This window comes from Vulpes lagopus, chromosome 10 (assembly GCF_018345385.1).
Source record: "Vulpes lagopus strain Blue_001 chromosome 10, ASM1834538v1, whole genome shotgun sequence".
NCBI classification, from domain to species: Eukaryota; Metazoa; Chordata; class Mammalia; order Carnivora; family Canidae; genus Vulpes; species Vulpes lagopus.
In genome coordinates this window covers 82,732,949-82,752,205 of record NC_054833.1, presented here as the reverse complement: position 1 = coordinate 82,752,205, position 19,257 = coordinate 82,732,949, and the positions used below count along the sequence as shown (strand labels likewise).

Below are 19,257 nucleotides of genomic sequence, written 5' to 3'. Positions count from 1 at the left end.
CGTCTTTCTTGGGCCCCAGTACCCTGTCCTACACAGCAGGAATGCTCTCATAAAGTCTGACCAACTCTGGTTCAAAGCCCTCCTGGAGCTTCCTACAGCTCTTCAGACAGATCCCCAGGCTAACCAGGCCCTGCAGGGTCTGTCCTATCTTCACCTGCTCCCACTACCCTGATAGTCAGCTTCTCTGAATGGAGTCAGGCCCCTCCAGGGCCTCCAGCTGTTTGGGCTGGTCCTGTACTTCCTCCTGCTCAGATCACTTCCGTTTAGCCGCAGGACACTTGCACTGAGATACAGATACCTCCTGCCCTACCTCAGGCCTTCACACCCTTGCTCTAGCAACTTCCTCACCCTCAGACCTGGGTCTGAGCTCCAGGTTTTCCTGGACCTTCCCTGGAGCCTCAGGCTAGTCCTGCCCCTTGTAAGCATCTTCACCTGCCTATCCTTCCTCAGCATCTTGGGGTTCAGAGCCACACTCCTTCCCTTTCCCAGCACCTGACAACTGACTGGCACACACTAACACAGCATGCATTCCACACATGTCTCCTGAACAAACAAGTTAAGGAATAATGGATTAAAATGTGAATGTGCATGGGCTAACAGGTCACCTGGGTGCAAAGTGCATGGTTATTTTTGTTTCCTTATATTCATTTTCTACCTTTTTTCTATTAACAACAATAACAAAAATAACATTTAGTTATCCTTTATAAAGGTCACCAGTTTCAGAGAGAAGGCCACTCAACTCTCCTTTTCCCCTGATCCTTGTTAGAGGTTCACAGACACTGTGGGGCTGGTGGGTCATAGCTCCACAGGACCAACCCATGTCAGGGACTCCTACTTAGGTTCTCCCAGTAGGGCCAACAGTCACCCTCCTAGCTAGGCCAATGAAAAGGGTGTGTGCCCTACCCACCCACCCACCCTGGCTGCACCTCCAGGCCCCCCACCCTCCTGTCCTTAGTACAACCAGACCACTCTCTTCACAGTTCCCCTTCCCATCCAGTGCTCACATACAGATGTAGAGGACATGTGTGCAGACACATGCATGCACATGGGCACCACCCCCATCCAGAACAGTGTGCACTCTGCAAAAAGCAGCCCTACACCCCAGTGCAAGGCCCTTTGCTCCATCCAGAGCCTCCTAAGGAAGCTTGGAGCCTGTGCTGTATCACAAAGCTGAATAAGAAAAACAAAACATGGGATCCCTGGGTGGCGCAGCGGTTTGGCGCCTGCCTTTGGCCCAGGGCGCGATCCTGGGGACCCGGGATCGAGTCCCATGTCGGGCTCCCGGTGCATGGAGCCTGCTTCTCCCTCTGCCTGTGTCTCTGCCTCTCTCTCTCTCTCACTGTGTGCCTATCATAAATAAATAAAATTAAAAAAAAAAAAAAAGAAAAAAGAAAAACAAAACAAAACAAAACACCAAAGCTGAATAAGAAGCCACAAGAGAGGAGGCAGCCAGGTCAGTGATCACTCGGCCAGGCAGGGCTCAGGGGTGGTGTTGGGTGTGGACAGATGCCAGCACCTCTTTTAAAGTGTTCAGACTTTATTTCACGGTGATTGACACAGACACAGACACAGACTGTAGTTAGTAACATGACATATGGGGCTCCCTCCAGCCTTTGGGCTCACTGGCCCATTCACCACTGTGGGAGGGTTAGGGCTGCCACCCCCACAGGACAGGGGGTGGGGGACAGGTGAGATGGGGTGTAATATTGCAGTTTTCTCTGCTGCCTCTACACTAACCCCTTGGCCTTGGTATTGGACAATGACACCCCTCACACCAGAGCTAGATGTTTGCTGTGTGGTGTGTGGACTCAGGAGACCTTGGGCCAGGACAGGAAGGATGATGGCCCTGTCATCGCAGGTGTCAAATGAAATCAATGCACAAAGGTTGGTGGTCAGACCTGGACATCCATCCTTGAGAGGGGGATGGCAGCTGGCCAAGCCAAGAGGCGTGGTCATCAACCACATCACATAGCAGCTCTGCTCCCTCTCAGGGCTCCTACTGGGACCTGGGGTCTCAGGGAGAGGACGCAGCTATGTCCAAGGTGGCTGAGTAGACAGGCAAGGCCAGCTAAGGGCCAAGGTGCCCTGACCAGGTCTGGGCCTGGCCTCTTTTCTCCAGCACTCTGGGACTGGTGGACATAGTTGAAGGAAGGGGAAGCACAACCCCAACAGTAACATTGCTTCTAAGTCACAGTATTGGCACAGGAGGCCTGGGAGGAGGCCGTGTGGGCTCGAGGCTAGCCCTGGCCTACAGCACACGCAGTGGGCAAGAGCAGCTCAAGTGGGAACCTGGAGAGACCCCTTAGGATTTGTGTGGAAGAAGGGCCCCCTCAAGCCCCAACAGCACCTCCCTGCTCTGGGGACACAGTGGACACACAGGGAGGCCCAGCAGAAGGGGCTGAGACAGTGGGCCAGGGTGGAGGCACACATCCTGAGGCTGCTGCTGGTCAAGCCCTTCAAGCTGCCTGTGCCAACTCCCCTGCAAGTCCCGAGACAGAGTTTATCTCTGTAGCTTGTCTGCTTGGACGGTAGGGAGGCTGGTCCAGCAGTCCCTCTGGCCAACACATAGGCAAGAAAACCATATCAAAAAAGCAATGAATTTACAAAAATAGAAAATAATGACAACGGGGTAGGTAGTGGACTGTGTTGTATGTCATGGGGCGGCACAGGGTCGGAGCTCTGGCTTGGTGACAGCATCCTCCAGCAGGTGCAGTGGGTGTTGCCCCACCACCACATCCCGCAGGCAGCCCACAAAGCCCGTGCCATAGGCCTTGGGCAGGGCCTGGCCCATGGGCAGCTTCTCCAGGCCACCTGCAGGAAGACAGGAGGAAGACCGCCCAGTGTGACAAAGGGATGGGCAGCCTGGAGCACCAGCCAGCAGAGAGACCCGCCCATACTAGAAAGACCAAGTGAATTACCTGGGGCCTATCGGTGCCCTGGGGGTGAGGGGGCCATCTGACCAGGAGACATGCTCCAGCCTCCTCGCCCCACAGTCACAATCGCCCAGGGAACTGCAGTGCCTAAGATGGAAGTGGACAGAGCCCTACCCTGACTCATTGGTCTGCCCTCCTGGATGGGGTGACTCAGGTGGCACTCTTAGTTGCTAACCCCAGGGGATGAGGTCTGTCTTTCAGAGATTCTGAGACCCTGGGGGGGCTCCCCCGACTCTGGCTGCCCCGAAAACACTCACCCAGCCATAGAGTTCCGTCTGTGTCTAGCTGTGTGGCACCCAGCGGGGAAGAGCCAGTCACGGGAGCCTCATTGCCCACCTGAAGGGAACCTTCCCTCTGTTCCCTGGGGGTGGGTGAGACCATCAGACAGTTCCAGAGGTCACACCTGCCCCCAACCCCCATCTGAGCCCCATATCCCTCTCACCCAGAAGCCCTGCCCTGGGTCCCACCACCATCACCCCCAGGACCAGAATGAGATGGCCATGGTCCCTAGCAGAACACGTGGTGGCTAGGGCGGTGGGGGGGGCCTCATATGGGTTAGACTTTGCTGTAGGGGATGGCCAGGCTCAGACTATACAGACAGGTCTCCACACATAAGTGGGGCAGAGCAAGTACCCCCCTTTTGGATCAGGGATTCCTCGGCCGTAACTGCTTCTCTTTTGTCCTCCTGTCCCTCCCCCATCGCTGGCAGTGGTCATGAGTGACTGGGCACACCCCAGCTGGGCAAGTCCAGGCACCACCCGCCGCTATTCTGGGTGTACCAGGCTTCCCACTGACCTATGTGCCCTGACTCGTAGCCAGCGGTTGGTGTTGACCGGCACAGTGGAGCGCAGCACGACGGGCTGGGAGCCCAGGTCATAGGTCAGCTGCAGGCGCCCATCCACGATGGCCAGTGCGACATAGTCGGCCCGCTCTGTGGCCTTGCCGCTCCACAGCACCAGCCCCTGAGTGGCTTCCGTGCGCAGGCTCAGCTCAAAGTGGTTGCTCTGCAGGGCCTTCTCACTGCAAGCAGAGAGTGGGTCAGGGCCTCCGGGAGGGCAGCCAGAGATGGGGGGCAGAAGGAGGGAGGTCCAGGGCCATGACCGCAGCTGTGAGGAGGCCCGGGGAGACTGGATGGGTGGGTGGGTGGACTCCCGCATGGCACAGACAGGCCGAGAGATGGACGCTAGGACACAGGGCCAGACGGCAGATACATAAGCAGAGGAATGAGGTGCAGACAGCGAGGGTTGGGGTGCCACTGCTCACCTGGGAAGGGCCCCGGAATCCGGAGCATCAGGACTTAGAAGCCGGAAGAGAGGGGAAGCAGGTGAGCAGGGGACAGACAGGCTGTACTGTAGGGTCGGTGGGGGGACCTGGCAGCCCCTCCCCAAGTCCCCTTTCCAGCAATGGAGAGTGAGAGAGCAAGCACCCATGGGGGACACACAGGACCCCGGGACCTGGCTCTACCCGCCACAGAGCCGAGGCAAGGTCACATGCTTACACATAGGGTTGGTGGGCATGACCCAGGCCAAGGGCAGAGATGGAGAGGGGAGGCTGAGTGCTCGGATGCCTGGGAAGGCCCCTGGATGTCTGAGCACATGTGTGCGTCTGTATACACATAGGCACATGAGGTACACGTGCAGGGACGCATGTGCACGCATACACACGTGCCCTCTAATGCATGCATACATACATGCCCTCTAAGGCACACACACATACGTGCACACTATGCTGGTGCCTTGTGTCAGGGCAGTGGCTACAGGGGGTGGAAGGAGTGACTGGCCCTCAGCATGAACAACCCCTCACCCCATTCTCTTACACCAGAATGGAAAGTCTTGCCCCTGCCCTCTGCAGGGTGGGGGTGAGGCTTGGGATGTGCTGCCGTGGATGAGGAGCTGAGATGGGTGAGAGTGAAGGTGGGAGAGGGGGCCAAGGTGCTACTTACGCTGGGATCTCATTGGTCAGTTCGCTTGGAAACAAAGAGACAGAGGTGGTGAGAAGGAAGGAGTGGAGGAGGGGGTGAACACTGGGCCTTGCCCTCCTGGCCATAGGAGGAGGGTGGGTGTGGAGGGTCCAGCGTCTTACCGTGCACGGCATGCACGGACAGGACCAGACAGACCGCAGAGGGCAGAGGGGTGCCCGGCTCCCAGGTGGCGTGTTACCTCTCAGTCACGGCATTGAGGTACTCGACGTAGGTCTGTCCGTCAAAGGCCAGGGCGTCCACATCCCCTGCTGACTTCTCAATCAGCCCTGAGAGATAGTCGGGGTGAGGGCCGCCTCGGGCAGGGCTCCCCCCATCCAGTCTCAGCCAGGGGCTGGGCAGCGCTCACCCTTACCCTTCTCACAGTGAAGCCCTGAGAAGCCCCCGGGGCACAGGCACTCATAGGAGGCCTCTCGAGGGAGGCAGGAGGCCCCATTGAGGCACGGGTGGCCCGAGGCCTGAGTACAAGGGTGGTGGGCAAAAGACGAGACATCCACTGACCGCACCACGTGCTCCTGGGTCAGCAGCTGGTGGCCTTTCAAGGAGACCTGGAGGGATAAGAGATGGAGAACCTCTGTCTGGACTGCTGGCCTCTCTACCACAGCAGCCACCACCTCTGGGCCACCTCTGGGAGGGGCCCCACCCCTGCCCTATGTACCAGTTGGATGGCGCCATCGAAGCCAGAGAATACCGCAGCTGCCCGGGCCAGTTTGCTGAAGTCAGGGGCCCCTCCAACATAGAGTGGCTCCTTCAGGTTGAGGACAGTGTGTGGCACCTGGGGTGGGGGAAGATGGTGGGTGAGGGGCTGCGGGGCCTGTGCACTGGGCAGAGACCCAGACACAGAGCCCCAGACCAGCAGCCCCACCAGCCTGCAGGGACCGCCCCCTCGCCCATCAGCCTAGCTAGGAGGCAGAGTTAATCACGAACATGGCCAATGCGGACTTAGTGGGGGGCAGGAGCTACTCTAGAAGGTAAATGAGTAGGGTGAGAGCAAGAGACCAGTACCTTGCGGGATTTCTGTCGTCCGAAGAGCAGGGTGGGGGTTGCAGAGCAAGGGCCAGAGAGCAGTGAGGGCAGAGAGAGACAGTCAGAGCACAGGGCGGATGGGGGAGAAAACAGTTCAGTGAGAGCCAGCTGTGGGGTGGGGGCGGCCAGGCCTCCCAGGAGAACAGGGAGGAGCAAGGAGGCAGGCAAGTTGGTGATGGGAGGCCCAGGGCGGCAGGGATACTCACCGGGGACTCTCCCAGCACGCGAGGCCCATCACTGACACGCATGGCACCCTTGCGGCCATTGCGCTCTAGTGAGACCCTGGTCCAGGTGTCCAGGGCCACTGGCTCCTTGCTCCTGGTGAGGAGGGGTTACAGTGAGCAGGCTCTGGGCCCTGCCAGCCCGCCACCCCAGAGTGTCCCCAGCCTCACCCCCATGCCCAGCCACGAGGGCGCACCTGATGACCGCTGCCCCTTTGCCCAGGTCATAGCGGAATTCCAAGAAGCGGTCATGCAACGCCAGTGACACAAAGTCCCCCTTGCCGTCTGTCTTCTGCCCATTGTAGAGGAGCAAACCACTGGGCCCACGGGCCAGGAACACCACCTCCAGTGCCAGCTTCTCCCTGGGGTCAGTTAGACTCAAGTGGGCAGGCATCTCAATGGCCTTTCAGCCCACAGGCTGGACGGGGGTTAGGGGGAGGTTTCCCCTCATCCCCCCCTTCTGTCTACTGACCCCAGGTCCCGCTCAAAGGTATGCAACCCTTTCAGCTCCAGGTAGGAGAAGCCATGGAAGTCAGCCAGGAAGGGCTGGGAAGAATCCCGCTCCGAGACTGTGGAGGAGAGGACAGTGGTCACACGGGGGGCCGGCCCTGACCCCTGGGGCTTCCTGTAACTCCACTGATCTGCAAGCTCCAGGCCTAACTCAAGCCCTAACACCAACCTGAACCATGACCCTAACATCAACCAGAACCCACACCCAAATGCTTAACCCTTAACTCCTCATCCCCATCCTCCTCCCTGCACTGACGGCCCAGGGCCCCCACCTGTCTGGCAGATGGCACCCCCTCGTCCTCGGGGGCATTCACACTTGGCCTCCCCATCAGGCAGCACACGGCAGGGGGCTGCCCCATGGCAGGGGTTCGGCTCACAGGGGTTCTTGTCACCACTACAGGTTGGACCTAGGAGACAAGATGGAGTCCCAGGAGGTTCGGGCCCCTGCCCAGACACACGGGCATGCCCTCACCCCCACCCCGGCTCCCGGCCCGGGCCCCACGCTCACCAAAGCGGCCAGGTGGGCACTGACAGTGGAACATGCCAGCCTCCAGGGCCTGGCACGGAGCCCCGTCGAGGCAGGGGTTGGGCAGGCAGGGGTGGTCTCCACACTTGCCCACCCCGGAGCTTCGGGCTGCAGCCCCTGGCCAGCTGCTGAGCTCTAAACGCTGATTATTGACATCCAGCAGGCGGATGCAGCCCTTGAGGCCAACGCTGATGGACGTCCTTTCGAGTACCCTGCCGCCAGAGGGTCGGGCATCAGAGGCCAGAGACCAAGGCAACTGTAACACTGGCACCTTCAGCCAGCCAGGATCGAGGTGGTCCCCAGCCTATCCCTCCTCTAGGGGGTCCCGGAATGGCCAGTCCCACAAACAGGACAGAACCCAGAAGTGCACTGAGGGTCAAGGGGGCTGGCCCAGCCCCTCCTCAGTGGTAACACGGCAGCCACCCAGGGCACAGGGTGAGGACCAGGATCAGGATCCGATCAGGGTCACTGCCATCATCACACTTGTCCTTCCACCCATTTTGCTATCCACAGCTTGGGCCTCCTGGGTGCCACCCACAGGTCAGGGGTCCAGGGTCAGGGCTACCCCACCCTCCTTGATGCTCACACAGAAGCCTGATCCTCAGGGATGCCGCCCACAAAAAGGTCTGTGTCCAGGTTGAGACCATCTGTACCGCTGGGGCTGTGGCCCAGCACCAGAGGCTCACCATCCACTGAAAGTGTCCCCCGGCGCCAGTGCCGAGACAGCTCCAAGTGATGCCAGCGGCCAGGCTCTATAGGCACTGAGCTGGTCAGTACTGCAGGCCCGGAGCCTGTGTCAAACCTGATGGATGGGAGTAGACCCTCAGGTCAGCCAAAGGGAGCCAGGGCCATGCCAAACCTCAGCCTCTTGCCCTCATTCCTCACCCGCCTTGGCTCCACCCCTGGCCACCCTCACCCCAGCATGTCCCCCCACCCCCTCTGGGCTGCCCTATCCACTGACCTGAGCTGCACACGGCCCCCCAGCAGCGTCAATGCCAGGAAGTCCTTGCCCTGGGCATTGCCATTATAGAGCAGCAGGCCCTGTGGCTCTAGTGCCCGGAACTCAAGTGTTAGGCGCAGCGTGTGGTAGGCACGGAGGGTGGGGAAGGCCAGGAAGGAGCGGCCATTGAAAGCTGGCACCAAGAGGTGCAGGGCTGCAGGGAGATGGGGGAGACCAGCTGGAAGGGTGCACAGGATGCTGGCCCCCCTTGCTGTGCTCCTCCAAACTGAAAGCCCCAGCCTTGGCTCCCCACCCTGGCCCTGGCCCTGGCCCTGGCCCAGCTACAACCTGCTCCCCTCTGCCTCCCTGCCTCTCTCCAGCATGGATGACCCTTACCCTTCTCACAGACGGCACCCCTCCTGCCCACTGGGCAGCTGCAGGTGAAGCCTCCACCCGAGTCCTGGTCCTGGCAGGTTCCCCCATGGAGGCAGGGCTGGGAGTCGCAGGGCTTCGGGGGCTGCTGGGTGCCTGGGGGCAAGGGCCGGCGTCCGGGCACGCGACGGGGGGCAGTGGTGGGAGGCTGGCGTGTGGTGGGTGGGGCTGTGGTCCTGCCCACAGGCCGGCTTGTGTGACTGGGGTAGAGGGCCCACTGGGTCCCAGCAGGTGGCAGGTGGGCCACCGTGGTGGCTCTGGCCGTGGCTGCGGCGGGTGTTGCTCCTGTGGTGGCTCCCGTGAAGAACGCAGGAAACCAGTCTGGGGGGAGGAGGACTATCAGGACCCACAGAAAGCAGAGCACAGGCAGGACCAGCAGGGTCAAGGGTTCTGGGGGTAGCAGGGAAGGGGACAGGCGAGCTGCAGCACTTGGCCAGCCTGGGCACTCACCAAAGTCCATAAAGCGCACGTGCTCCTGCAGTGGCCGCCGTACACCCAGGGACCGGCGCCGGGATGCCTGTATCTGCCGGAGCAGGGCTTGGCCCACATCAGGCGCCCTAAAGGTTGTGGCTGAGAAGGAGGGAACATGGAGCATGGTAGAGCCCCACACAGACACCTGCTGCCTCCAAGAGGGCCCAGGGTGGGGGACTCACCAGGGTCAAAGTGCACATCCACAATGGCTCGGACTGAGCTGCCAGGCCCCAAGTCCCTCAGCCGGACGCTTCGGAAGTCCTTCTTAACCTCTGAGTTCCGGAAGAGGTCATCCAGCTGCAGGTGGGGAGTGGGTGAGGGCTCTGGGGAGCTGCCGGGGCCGGGCTATTAGGCCCTCCCACTCCAGCTCATCTGGGTCTGTCCTGGGGAAAGCTGCACCCCTGCACGTACGGTGCTCTCGATGCTCCTAGCGGTCTCCCCAAAAAGCTCTGACTTGGGGTCAGCCATCTCCGGCGTGTAGAACAGCTCTTGCCCCTCCACGCCCTCAAGCTCCAACACACCCTGGAACGCCTTGGTGGCTGTGGGGGAGGGGGCAGTGAGGCCCTGCCTGGCACCTGCCTGGCCTCTGGGCAGGCCATGGGTACAGGCCCCAGCAGCAAACCACATGGGGTGCAGGGTGGGTTAGTCAGATGGGCATGAGGTTAGTGGGGTGTCGGGGCAGGGCTGGCAGCAGTTACCAGGCAGACTTCTTGGAGCAGTGCTCCAGGCGGGCTTGCAACAGGAGAGACAAGTTAGCCGCAGGGTCCCAGGCACCCACACATTTGTGGGGGCCGAGACCACACATGTGCATGCCTATGCTGAATCCCCAAGGCCATGTACACATGTATGCTAAAATCAGAAGATCATAAACCCTGAGCGCCCACCTTCTGGGCAGGTCTCCTGCCTGGGAGGAGAGACAGCATTTCTGGCCGTGTCCGGGCCACTGTTCACGCTCCACCCCAGTCCCCGGCTACCCACTCACCAGGACAGTTGGAACCTTCTGCGTCCAGCGAGGGCGTCTTGCCATCCGAGCAGCAGCCCAAAGGCGAGTTGTAGCAAGAAGCCCTCTCCATGGGTGGCTCAGGGGTCACAGCACTGCCACCTTCAGGGGGCTCGAGTCCTGGGGAGATATAGTCTAAGCCTGGCCAGAGGGAGAGCCCTCCCAGGCCCTGTCCCCCATGTCCCTGAGACCATGCTCACCCCCTGAGCCAGTCCCACTGGCCTCCAGGTCACCACTCAGCCCCTCATCGCCGCTCCCGTCAGCACTGCCAGACTCGCCAAAAGCAGATGTGGCGAGGTTGGCTGCCGTGGCCGGGGCTGTGGGAGGCATGGTCAGCACAGGCCTCGTGACAGTCCTAGGAATGCTGGCAGTGGTCCGAGGTCCTGGTGAGGGTCGAGGCGTGGGCCGGCTATGAGGGGTGCTGCTGGGAGCCAGGGGGAGGGTGCTGGGGGCGGGTGGCAGCGCCTTGCTCGTGCTGAGCCCTGAGGTGGCCCTGGGTACAGATGTTGGGTGGGCCCCAGGAGCAACAGCCTCTGCAAGGAGAACAGAGTCTGAGTGGAGGGCCGGGTCAGGTGGTCAGCCCAGTCAGGCCTTCTTGGTCAGTTCTGAGGCAGTGGGTTAGGCCTCACCCTGGCATGGGCCAAGGCTCTGGATGGAGATGTCCAAGCCCTGGCGGCAGGCGATGGTCCTCAGCTGGCACTCATTGCCGTAGGTGACTCCATCTGACCCACAGACCTGGGGCACAGGGCAAGGATGCTTGGGGAGAGGCCCTCTCCCCACACCCACAGCCCCCCACATGCCCCAGCCCTCACCTTGGTAGCACTGGCCCCCAGACAGGTAGACGTTGGGCACACACAGCGTGCAGAGCCAGCCTCCTCCACGCAGGACGCCCCAAACTCACAGCGCATCTCAGCACACGTCTCAGGCGCCAAGGAGTCTGAAGCAGACATGGGAGACCCTGCTGCCAGCTGAGGAGGCCTGACCCCTATGATGGCCCCACCTCGAGCATGGAGAGCCAAGGGCAGTGCCTGGCTTGGCTCTCACCTGTTTCACAGCCGCCAGGGCCCAGAGTGTGGCCATCTGGACACTGCCCGCACTTAGGTCCAGCCACCCCAGGCTTACATGAACACAGCCCGGTCATCTGCTCGCAGTCATCCCGCACAGCGCCCCGGGGGTCACAGCTGCAGGCTGGGAGGCAGGGGGAGGAACCTGAGGTCTGCGCCTCATTTCCCCATTGGCTCCAGAGCCTGGCCCAGTTTCTGCCTGGTGTGGGTCAGGCTAGGGTCTGAGCAGGTGAGACAAGGAGCACAGGGACAAGATGGACAGGGGGGAATGTTCGGCGGGGGACTGACCATTGCCCCTGTCACTCACGGGTGCAGCCGCTCCGGCCATCAGTGACAATGCCACGGAAGTTCCAGAAGCCGGGCTCACAGCGGTCACACTTGAGGCCCCCGACGCCTGGGCGGCAAGAGCACTGACCCGTAGTTGGGTCACAGGTGCCACTGTAGGAGCCATGTGGGTTGCATTGGCAGGAGCCTGCAAGCCAGGGCAGGATAAGGTCACTGCAGCTACACACGTCCACTTGGCTGTGGGCTAGGGCTGGGCTTGAGTACTCACTGGGGCAGCCAGCCAGGCCCACACCCCGGGCAGCAGTGACGTTGTCCTGGCAGCAGCCATAGGGGGTCTGGGTGCAGTGCGGGGGAACTGCAGGTAGCAATGGGGCCAAGGTGGGGCCTGCAGGGAGTGACAGAGAGTTCAGATGTCACGCATTGCCAGATGTCTACCTTGGGCCTGGCCACTCCACCTCAACCTCCCCTGGTTGTCACCACTTAGCCCTCCTGATGCCAAATCACAGCAGGACCTGGGTACCTGCAGCTCAGGACATAGGAGAGGACCCACACTAGTTATAAAAACACACCTGTACACACAGGACCGAGAACATGCACAGCGCCCCAAGATCATGGCCATACAGCCATATACACACACATACAACCAGAACCAAACATGCTTAGGTTACGGTGTTTTTACCAACTGGTACATACGTGTACAAAAACGTGTGTGTGCACATTTACCCATGTTCCTCCCAAACTCCATGCATCAAACACACCCACACAGACACACATTTGTGCACACATACGTCTGCACACGCTCACGAGCACTTGTGCACACAGGTAAGGATGATAAATGTAATATTTACTGGGTCACCATCAGCCTCCCCCCAGGAGACAGAAAGTGTCCCGAAGTGGGGGGCGTCACCAGTCTACCACCTCCCCACCCGGAGCCCAGTCTGGCCCATAGAACTCAGGTGCTTAGGGCACCCTGCTAACCACAAGGCACCCACGCCCAAATGCTGCAGTTGCACAAACGTGAATACTCACCAGCATTGCACTCTTAGAACCACCCCAGCACACACACAACACCCATGAAGATATGCACACATGTGTGCCTTACCCCTGCATGCACACACAGCTTTGAACACACAGGCGATTGCACAGGTGTGCATGGGCCCTTGTGCACACACCCACATGGGCCTCAAGGGCCCACTCACCACGGCAGGCTCCCTGTGCTGTGACGTACAGTTCTCGCCGCGATTCACACCTGGCCTTCTTCAGCTCACACTCGGTGCCATAGGTGAGCCCATCTGAGCCACAGACCTGGAGGGGTGGTGTCAGGGTGGGTGGCCACAGCCATTCCTCGCTGCCTGCCCAGGGCCAGGGGAGGTGGGGGCCTCACCGGGCTCCTCAGGACGCTATGGCAGCTGAAGTCACAGACACAAGGCCCATCTTCCGAGTCCTCATCCCAGACACCGCCATGCTGCTGGCACAGCTCCTGCTCACACTCGCCATCCTCTCCGGAGCCAGAGCCTCCAGAGCCACACTCAGCTGTGGGGAGGGGGCTGGGTCACCCACAGGGTCATGCTGGAGGCTGATACACAGCAGCCCCCGCCTGGCATCCCCAAACCTACCCTGCTCACAGGGCCCCGCCCGGGCCTCCTCAATCTGTGTCTGTTGCTGGCAGGCAGCTTCTCGGAGATGACAGGCACTGTCATAGGTGACACCATCGCTGCCACACACGGGCCCGGGTGGGGGTCGCTCACATCGGGGACACACACATTGCCCAGCCAAGCACACTGCCCCGAAAGCACACACTGTGTCTCCGCAGGTCTCTGCAAAGGGCAGGGCCAGGTAGGGGTCAGTGGACCCCAGCTGAGGGAGACAGGACCACAGCCTACCCACCCCCATGACCCCACTTACGGCAGTGTCCAGCTGAGACCACATGCAGGCTGATCTGGTGTGTGCAGGCGTGGACGTGCAGCTCACACTCGCTGGCATACGTGCGCCCATCAGAACCGCACACAGGTTGAGCCGAGGCCACGCACTCGGAGGGGCACACACAGCGCCCAGTCTCAGCCTCACACAGAGCTCCAAAGCGGCACTGCCCACAGCGGTCTGAGGAAGAGGCTCTGTCACCATGACAACCAGGACTCACAACCCCCTAGCAAGACTCATTTGCTCACTACTGACCACAGGGTCCTCTGCGAGCCACCCGGATCTCCCGTCCAAGGGCGCAGGCCGTGGCTTCCAGTTCACATGTGCTGCCATATGTGACACCATCACTGCCACACACAGGATCATAGATGCCCGAACACACCTGCTGGCACACGCACTCAGCTTCCCCATTCTTCACGGCACATGTTGCCCCAAAAGGACACCGCACCCCAAGGCACGGGGACAGGGGCTGGTCTGGGGAGAATACAGGCCCTCAGTGAGCTCCTCCTATCTCCCCAGGCTCATGCACAAAGCCCCCAGCTCCACGCAGCAGACCCTCTCCCAGGGTGGGGACAGCGGACGGAAAGTGGACGGGGAGAGGAGCCGAATGCTCAGGACACAGCAGAGAAAGGGGCAGACACAGGACAGACGCAGACAGGGACACAGACCCAAACCGCCTCAGTGCCTGAATGCGGGAGGGGCTGCCCCCAAGACATAGGACCTTCCTGACTGCCCAAAGCGGCTTGAGGAAGGGCCAGGCTGTGTAGCCACCCAGGCCGCTGATCGCTGACCACCAGCAGCCCTGGGACACCCTAGTGTGGGAGGGCGGGGCCTGTAGCCCACAGTCACCCCAGGGCCACAAGGAGGAGGAGGTGTCTGTCCACTTGCTCTGAGGACCACAAGGCCAGGCAGCAGCGAGCCACCCCCCCCCCCAAATGAGCCGGGGCAGACCTCGGGCTGTGGGCTCCTGGCGGCAGGCGCGGTACCTCATCCTGCCAGCAGGTCAGGCTGGAAGACACAAGAGGCGGAGCAGAGAGGGAAGGAAGGACAGACGCAGAGAGCACGGAGAGATGGAAGAGAGACGGACAGACCAACAGACGGACACAGAGTGGGGTGTTGGCAGAGCCGCGGCAGCCCAGCCCACACATTAGACGCCGGCTCCGCTCTCTGCCCCCCACCCTCCCACCCCTCCACTCCCCGTGCTGACTGACACTTGGCCTTTGGGGGGGCAGTGGTGTCCCCAGAGTGGGGCCCCGGGACTGGAGGCTTCTGGGGCAAGACAGCCTCGCACGGGTACGAGGGAGCCTGCACGGTGACCCCCACCTCTGCCCACTGCCCCTGGGGGCTCCAGACACCCTCCACACAGAATCCACTTCCCTAGAGCCTACTGATGGACAACAGCCCTGCCAGGCCTCCCCCACAACTGGCCCTCACCCAGGACCCCAGGAGGAGCATGACTCAGGATGGAGATGGTGTGTGATGACAGGCAGCAGGACTGACTCAGGACCAACTCAGGACCAGCCCGTTCTCAGCACGGGCCCCACCCGCCGGTGCTCACCACACGGGCCCTGGTGCTTGGCGGGAATGGTGCGCTGCTGCCGACACTCAGCTTGCTGGCGCCAGCAGTCATTATCATACGTGTGACCGTCATGAGCACACACGGGTCTATAAGCCCCATCACAGATGACACGGTCGCAGGAGCAGCGGGGGCGGCCTCGGCGGGACAGACACACAGCATTGAACCTGCACACATCTGGACACTGGTCTGGGAGGGTGAAGCAAGGAGATCACTCAGCCCAGAGCACCCTGTCAGCCCCCATGAGGCACAGAGAGGGGACCCATGGGCAAAGAGGGGAGGATGAGTGGGTACCAGTGAGGACTGCCAGTGACTATGGGACAGGCAGGGCCCTAGGTCACACCACCATGTGCCCCATGGGCAAAGAGGGGAGGATGAGTGGGTACCAGTGAGGACTGCTAGTGACTGTGGGACAGGCAGGGCCCTAGGTCACACCACCAGGAACCACCCACCTTGAGGCTGGCACTGGCCAGAGCGCACTTTCTGGAGGAGAAGGCCACGGGCGGCTCCCGTGCGGCCCATTACGCAGTCGTTGTCATAGGTGACTCCATCATCCCCGCACACAGGTGCTTGCCGAGAAGGGCAACTCTCTGGCCGGAGGAGCATCTCAGGATGCCGCGTGCGTGGGTGAACGCGGCAGACACGGCTCAGGTCATGGTGGGTGCCCTGACAGGGGTCTAGGATGCGGGAGGGCAGAGGTCAGGATACTGTGCCACGCAGACATGCACACGTAGAAGAAACTGGCAGGGCATAGGGCAGGGCTCACCACAAGGGCCATCAAACTTCTTGACGATGTTCTCCTGGCGAGTGCACGCAAGGCGCAGGAGCTGGCACTCACTGGGGTAGTCAGCACCGTCGCTCCCACACACGGGGCCCTCCGGGGGCCCCCGGCAGGTGGCAGGGCACAGGCATGTGGCTGTCTGCCCATCTGCTGAGCGCACACAGGTGCTGCCGAAGCTGCATGTCACATTGGAGCAGGGGTCCCGGGAACCTGTGGGTGGGGCGGGGCAGGGTCACGGAGCCATCCACTGCACACTCTGGAATGCCCCCCTCATACCTGCACTCACCACAGGGTCCACGACTGAGTAGGCGGATACGGCGCTGCTGGCTGCACTGAGCCCGCTGCAGCTCACACTCATTGCTGTAGGTGGAGGCGTCAGAGCCACACACGGGCGCCACCACGGCGGGACAGGCACTCTTCTTGCACACGCAGGAGGCTCGGCCTGAACCCCCTGCACTGGGCTCACACACAGCACCGAAGCCACACAGCATTCCTCGGCATGCTGGGGAGTGGCACAGGGGAAGGGAAGGTCAGGGCCCAGCACCTGCTGCCACCCAGGCCCCAAGGTCTGTGCACATTTCCTGCATCCACACACCTGCACAGACCAACATGCATTCAATATGTTCAACCCCTTGGGGACACAGCCACCCATCCACACGTTTGTGCTGGCACTCATGGGAACACGTGTGCCCATTGAGGCCACATATACCTACCCTTGCACATGTGATGGGACCTGGCCCCTCCCCCCCCTCAAGCCCACCAGCCTCAGGGCATTTCCTCATGGTAGCAATTCTCAGCCCTCTTCTCCTCCACAGCTGTGGAGGGGGCATCTCCCTGATCTCGCACCCGCACCACCTCAGTGGGAGCCCCACACAAAGCAAGAAACAAATCCTCAGGCCAACTCTACCACGGGGAACCTGCCCCAGTTTTGCTTAGACCCCTCCTCACATCAGAATCAGAGCCCCTCACCTGACCCCTGACCTACCCCCTTAGAGGCCTGGTCCCTCCTGGGAGCTGCTCCAGGGCCCAACACCAGCTCAGCACCCAATACCTCTGGCCTGAGCTCACACACTTGTAGAGCAGATGGGTGGGAAGTCTCTGGGGTCAGCTCACCTGCTGCATCTCTGGCTCTGGGTCGGGAACCTAGCACTCTGACTCCAGGCTTCCCCCTATGTTCTCCTTTTCTTCCACATCTTTTCCCTGGGGGCCCTGCCTCGTGGGCTTTCCTTGGCCTCCCCTTCTCTACCCAACCTTCTGTGCCTCCCTCAGGTCTCTCAGCTGTGGTTTTCTTGAGCGTTCCTGGCTCTCCTGCCCTCCCAGGTCTCCCCGGGTGAGAGCTGATGGGGCATCTCTCCTGGAGCCCCCACCTCTGCACACCTTGTCCCCAGGCCTGCTGCCCCACCTCAAACACAGCAGCCACCTCCTCTGGGAGGCTGAGCACTGGGTCTCTGCAGACCTGTAATCTTCCTCTTTAAACATTTTAATTCCTATTTTTTTTAAAGATTGTATTTATTCATAGAGACACACAGAGAGAGAGAGAGAGAGAGAGAGAGAGAGAGGGGCAGAGACACAGGCAGAGGGAGAAGCAGGCTCCATACAGGGAGCCCGATGTGGGACTCGATCCTGGGTCTCCAGGATCACACCCTGGGCTGAAGGCGGCGCTAAACCGCTGAGCCACCTCGGCTGCCCAAACATTTTAATTCCTAACTCTGTAGTTAAAAACTGCTATGCGCCCAGCACATCCCAACGAAGGGGACGCTCCTGACCCCCACCGATGAGAGACCACAGCTCCTCCAGTTGGAGGAATGCAGAAGGCTCTGGGACACTTTAACCCAGAGCTGTCAGGGAGAGCCCCTCCTGAATAAGGCCAACTGACTCCGTAGGACCTCCACCGGGACTTACACACATCCACAGGCACAGGTTTATAGGGTGCAGCTGTCTACTCTAATAAATGTTTAACTGGGTCTAATTATCATTAATAAGTTATGGTGGAGACAGCGGGTGGCTCCCTCCATCGTCTTCCAGCAGGCTCAGGAAGCAGGGCAGGAGAGAGAAAGCACCACCGTTCTGGGGAGGGCAGGGCCCCAAAGGGAGCTGGAGCTAGCTGTTGCCACAGCAACAGCCCCCATCAGGCTCCTTCACATCTGATTGGCAGCCCTACCCCTGCCCCCCGACAGGTTGAGTGAACAGGGGCCTGAGGCCAGGGTGGGGCCCATGTGCACACCCCAGCTTGAAGTCCCTGTGACCACCTGTGCTCCCCTCCCACCGATACTCCTGTCTTCCTCCTCCCACTTCACCTGGAGATCCAAGCCAGGCTACTGCCAACTCTGCATTCATCTGCCTGGTGACTGTGGGCAAGTTATCACCCTGCCATGCTTCAGGACCTCCTTATGTGAGTGGGCACAGTGGGGCCTACTTCCCAAGGTTACTGTGGGGCTAAAGGGGCTGATATCTGCAGAGGCTTGCAGGGTGCTCTGTACGCAGCTCTAGTGGAGGGTCAGCTGCCATGGTAATGACAATTGTTGTTACTGTCATTACATTGGCTTCCCCTCTGTCCTGACTCAAACCAAACTCAAAGCCTGTCCCCCCATGAGACCTCTTCACACCCTGTCTCCCTCTACTCTTCCCTTAGCACTTTTTTCTCACCTTTTTTGCTCAAGGCTCCTGGGACCCCCCAGACCAAATCCATAGGCACTTGCCGAAATCCAGCTGACTACTGTTTGGCATCCACCAGACCTCCTAACCAAGGTCTCTCCCAGAGTCCTGACCCATGGCCAAAGACTTGGTCCTCCTGTCAGTACACTCCAGGCTCCCGGCCTGGCTGTGGAGTGTCTGTGCCCTGGAGTCAGGCCTTTCTCCCTCTGCTCATCTTGGTCGAGCCAGACCCTCCCAAAGCCCCAACCCCTCAGACAAAGACATCTACTCTTGGATGACTACCATGTTCCTTGCCCACCAAGACCTGCACCCTTCCTCCACAACCCAAGACAGTAACTAGGGGAGGATGGTGATGACAATGACAGCTAACCTGTGATAAGCAAGCCTGGAGCACTGGGTCAGGTATGTAGAAGGTGGACTGGAAGGGGAGGGGCTAGGGGCAGGAGATCAGAGAGACATCTTGAGGACAGGTTCTTTGGGACTAGCTGTTGGCCTGAAGGTGGCTGAGGGCAGAGGAGAGGCCAGGGTGCCTCTGGGGCCATCAAGCTGAGGCCCCACACTGACTCCCAAGTCAGACAGGTGGGTCTAGGTCCCAGCCCTTCCACCTCCCACCACTTTGTGGAGCCTGCAGCCCTCTCAGAGTGGCAGTTCCCAAGGAGCAGGGTCTGGGCTGTAGAGCAGGGGTAGGTCTCATGGCTCCCAGGGCAGCTGCAGCATTTGGTGATGTGATGTGGGCAAAGCAGAAGCTTGGAATTCGTGGCACTCATCCCCTGTTCAGGGTGAAATGGGTTCCTTCCCCAGACCCACGCTCAGGCTGTTAGGTCCGGGGAGGGCTGCTCCCATGCATAGTTTTGATGCCCACTTCACAGCTGCCTGTCTACATGTCTGTTCTCCACTCCCTCCAGAACTAGGGAGTCATAGAGGCTCAAGGTGAGTCTC

General features: G+C 60.5%; 1 protein-coding gene across 9 annotated transcripts in view; it reads right to left on the bottom strand.

Moving 5' to 3' along the window:
* Window positions 1–1,480: 1,480 nt before the first annotated feature.
* The window catches only part of AGRN (agrin), a 34,107-nt gene continuing 16,330 nt past the window's right edge, over window positions 1,481–19,257 (bottom strand). For 2 of the 9 annotated variants that reach the window (XM_041771312.1, XM_041771318.1), the window contains 36 exons: window positions 15,950–16,165; window positions 15,649–15,873; window positions 15,335–15,559; window positions 14,865–15,071; window positions 13,562–13,780; window positions 13,292–13,486; window positions 13,003–13,203; window positions 12,771–12,919; window positions 12,586–12,691; window positions 11,655–11,771; window positions 11,409–11,573; window positions 11,082–11,225; window positions 10,850–10,974; window positions 10,667–10,772; window positions 10,238–10,588; window positions 10,020–10,157; window positions 9,449–9,576; window positions 9,220–9,334; window positions 9,017–9,136; window positions 8,531–8,887; window positions 8,156–8,348; window positions 7,781–7,996; window positions 7,177–7,406; window positions 6,941–7,075; window positions 6,631–6,727; window positions 6,356–6,520; window positions 6,144–6,255; window positions 5,917–5,928; window positions 5,570–5,686; window positions 5,267–5,459; window positions 5,093–5,180; window positions 4,876–4,899; window positions 4,197–4,229; window positions 3,729–3,953; window positions 3,191–3,294; window positions 1,481–2,811 (listed from right to left, as the gene is read on the bottom strand). In XM_041771312.1, coding sequence (XP_041627246.1) covers window positions 2,654–2,811; window positions 3,191–3,294; window positions 3,729–3,953; window positions 4,197–4,229; window positions 4,876–4,899; window positions 5,093–5,180; window positions 5,267–5,459; window positions 5,570–5,686; window positions 5,917–5,928; window positions 6,144–6,255; window positions 6,356–6,520; window positions 6,631–6,727; window positions 6,941–7,075; window positions 7,177–7,406; window positions 7,781–7,996; window positions 8,156–8,348; window positions 8,531–8,887; window positions 9,017–9,136; window positions 9,220–9,334; window positions 9,449–9,576; window positions 10,020–10,157; window positions 10,238–10,588; window positions 10,667–10,772; window positions 10,850–10,974; window positions 11,082–11,225; window positions 11,409–11,573; window positions 11,655–11,771; window positions 12,586–12,691; window positions 12,771–12,919; window positions 13,003–13,203; window positions 13,292–13,486; window positions 13,562–13,780; window positions 14,865–15,071; window positions 15,335–15,559; window positions 15,649–15,873; window positions 15,950–16,165 — 5,711 coding nt within the window. In that variant the 3' untranslated portion in view covers window positions 1,481–2,653. The remainder of the gene's footprint in view (window positions 2,812–3,190; window positions 3,295–3,728; window positions 3,954–4,196; window positions 4,230–4,875; window positions 4,900–5,092; window positions 5,181–5,266; window positions 5,460–5,569; window positions 5,687–5,916; window positions 5,929–6,143; window positions 6,256–6,355; window positions 6,521–6,630; window positions 6,728–6,940; window positions 7,076–7,176; window positions 7,407–7,780; window positions 7,997–8,155; window positions 8,349–8,530; window positions 8,888–9,016; window positions 9,137–9,219; window positions 9,335–9,448; window positions 9,577–10,019; window positions 10,158–10,237; window positions 10,589–10,666; window positions 10,773–10,849; window positions 10,975–11,081; window positions 11,226–11,408; window positions 11,574–11,654; window positions 11,772–12,585; window positions 12,692–12,770; window positions 12,920–13,002; window positions 13,204–13,291; window positions 13,487–13,561; window positions 13,781–14,864; window positions 15,072–15,334; window positions 15,560–15,648; window positions 15,874–15,949; window positions 16,166–19,257) is intronic. The other 7 variants (XM_041771314.1, XM_041771319.1, XM_041771313.1 and 4 more) reach the window with 6 other exon arrangements.